The 1,767-nt window shown below is 41.9% G+C and overlaps 1 protein-coding gene across 1 annotated transcript in view; it reads left to right on the forward strand.

The window, feature by feature from the left end:
• Nucleotides 1–276: 276 nt before the first annotated feature.
• The window catches only part of LOC103154210 (uncharacterized protein KIAA1109), a gene marked incomplete at its 5' end in the record, with an annotated part of 48,057 nt that continues 46,566 nt past the window's right edge, over nucleotides 277–1,767 (forward strand). Inside the window, one exon of the mRNA XM_016662501.1 lies at nucleotides 277–527. Within this exon, the coding sequence (XP_016517987.1) occupies nucleotides 277–527 (251 nt within the window). The remainder of the gene's footprint in view (nucleotides 528–1,767) is intronic.

The following is a 1,767-nucleotide window of genomic DNA, read 5'->3' on the forward strand; positions in this document are numbered from 1 at the left end:
TAGAACCATTACGCTAAGCTAACTGCTAGCCTGACGACAACAGTCCTGTTGAATGTAGAACCATTATGCTAAGCTAATTGCTAGCCTGACGACAACAGTCCTGCAGGGAGTAGAACCATTACGCTAAGCTAACTGCTAACCTGACAACAACAGTCCTGTTGACTGTAGAACCATTATGCTAAGCTAACAGTTCTGTAGGGAGTAGAAAGTGCTCCCTGTTGGCTGTAGGAACAGTTCTCTGTGTTTAGACAGTGCCTTCCTCTCTGCCTCCTCCAGGCTCTGGTTCCTGTGGCCCGATGACGCCAGCCTGCGCGGTAAACGCAGCCGGAACCGCTGCGGCTGCCTGGGTGGCTGCAGGTTCTTCGGGGGAACCAACATGGGTCTAGACTTCTTCAGGCTGGAGGAGCTGACACCGTCGTCCTCGTCCGCCTTCTCCTCTTCCAGCGCCGAGTCCGACATGAGCTACGGCCAGTCGCTGCTGCAGCCCACCGAGTGGATCGTCACCAAGGAGACGCCCAAAGTGGACGGTGAGTAGCTGAGCATGCTAATGCTACGCTATTGACGGGGAGCTGCTGGAGGAGAACAGGAAGCAGCGGTTCACAGCGGCGAGGTTTTTAATAATCCAAGAGTCAATAATGATCTGCTCTATTATTGATGTAATAATTACTTGGTATTATTTTAGTTATTGGTCTGTGTGGACGGAGTTTACTGGAGAGAAGGTTCAATAGTAACTAATTTCAGCTTTTAATTGATGCTTCTCATTTATTTTTATTCTCAATATATTTTGAAATGTTTAAATTTCTTTAAATTTTTTAATTAAAATTTTATTTTTTGTATTTATTTTATTCTTCCCTTTTCAAATGTTTTCTGTTTTTTATTTGTATTATAAGTGTCACAGTATCATCAGTTTAGACTATATTATTTTATTTGTTTTGATTTTAGACTTTGAAGTTTTAAAACTATTCGACTTATTTTTATATAGCAGTTTTATTGTTAATTTTTTTAATTTGATATTTTGTATTTTCTTACATATTTTTTATTTTTGAGTTTTAATTTTATATTTTTACTTTAAACAAAATATTCTTATAATTTTTAGGAGAATCATTCATGATTCATCCTAAATCATGTTTATTAATAAAACCTGGAAATATTTTATAATGTTAAAGGGAAGAAAAAGATTTTCCTGATTGGTGGATGTGATGTAATTAAAACCAAAACAAGGTGTGTCTCTGTCTCTGTGTCTCTGTGTCTCTCTGTGTCTCTCTCTGTCTCTCTCTGTCTCTCTCTGTCTCTCTGTGTGTCTCTGTGTGTCTCTGTGTCTCTGTGTGTCTCTGTCTCTCTGTGTGTCTCTCTGTGTGTCTCTCTGTGTGTCTCTGTGTCTCTCTCTGTGTCTCTCTGTGTCTCTGTGTGTCTCTGTGTCTCTCTCTGTGTCTCTCTGTGTCTCTCTGTGTCTCTGTGTCTCTCTCTGTGTCTCTCTGTGTCTCTCTCTGTCTCTCTCTGTGTCTCTCTGTGTGTCTCTGTGTGTCTCTGTGTCTCTCTCTGTGTCTCTGTGTCTCTCTGTGTCTCTCTCTGTGTCTCTCTGTGTCTCTCTCTGTCTCTCTCTGTGTCTCTGTGTCTCTCTGTGTCTCTCTCTGTCTCTCTGTGTCTCTCTCTGTCTCTCTCTGTCTCTCTGTGTCTCTCTGTGTCTCTCTCTGTCTCTCTGTGTGTCTCTGTGTCTCTCTGTGTCTCTCTCTGTCTCTCTGTCTCTCTGTGTCTCTCTCTGTCTCT

Source organism: Poecilia formosa, unplaced genomic scaffold (assembly GCF_000485575.1).
Source record: "Poecilia formosa unplaced genomic scaffold, Poecilia_formosa-5.1.2 Scaffold376, whole genome shotgun sequence".
Lineage (NCBI taxonomy): Eukaryota > Metazoa > Chordata > Actinopteri > Cyprinodontiformes > Poeciliidae > Poecilia > Poecilia formosa.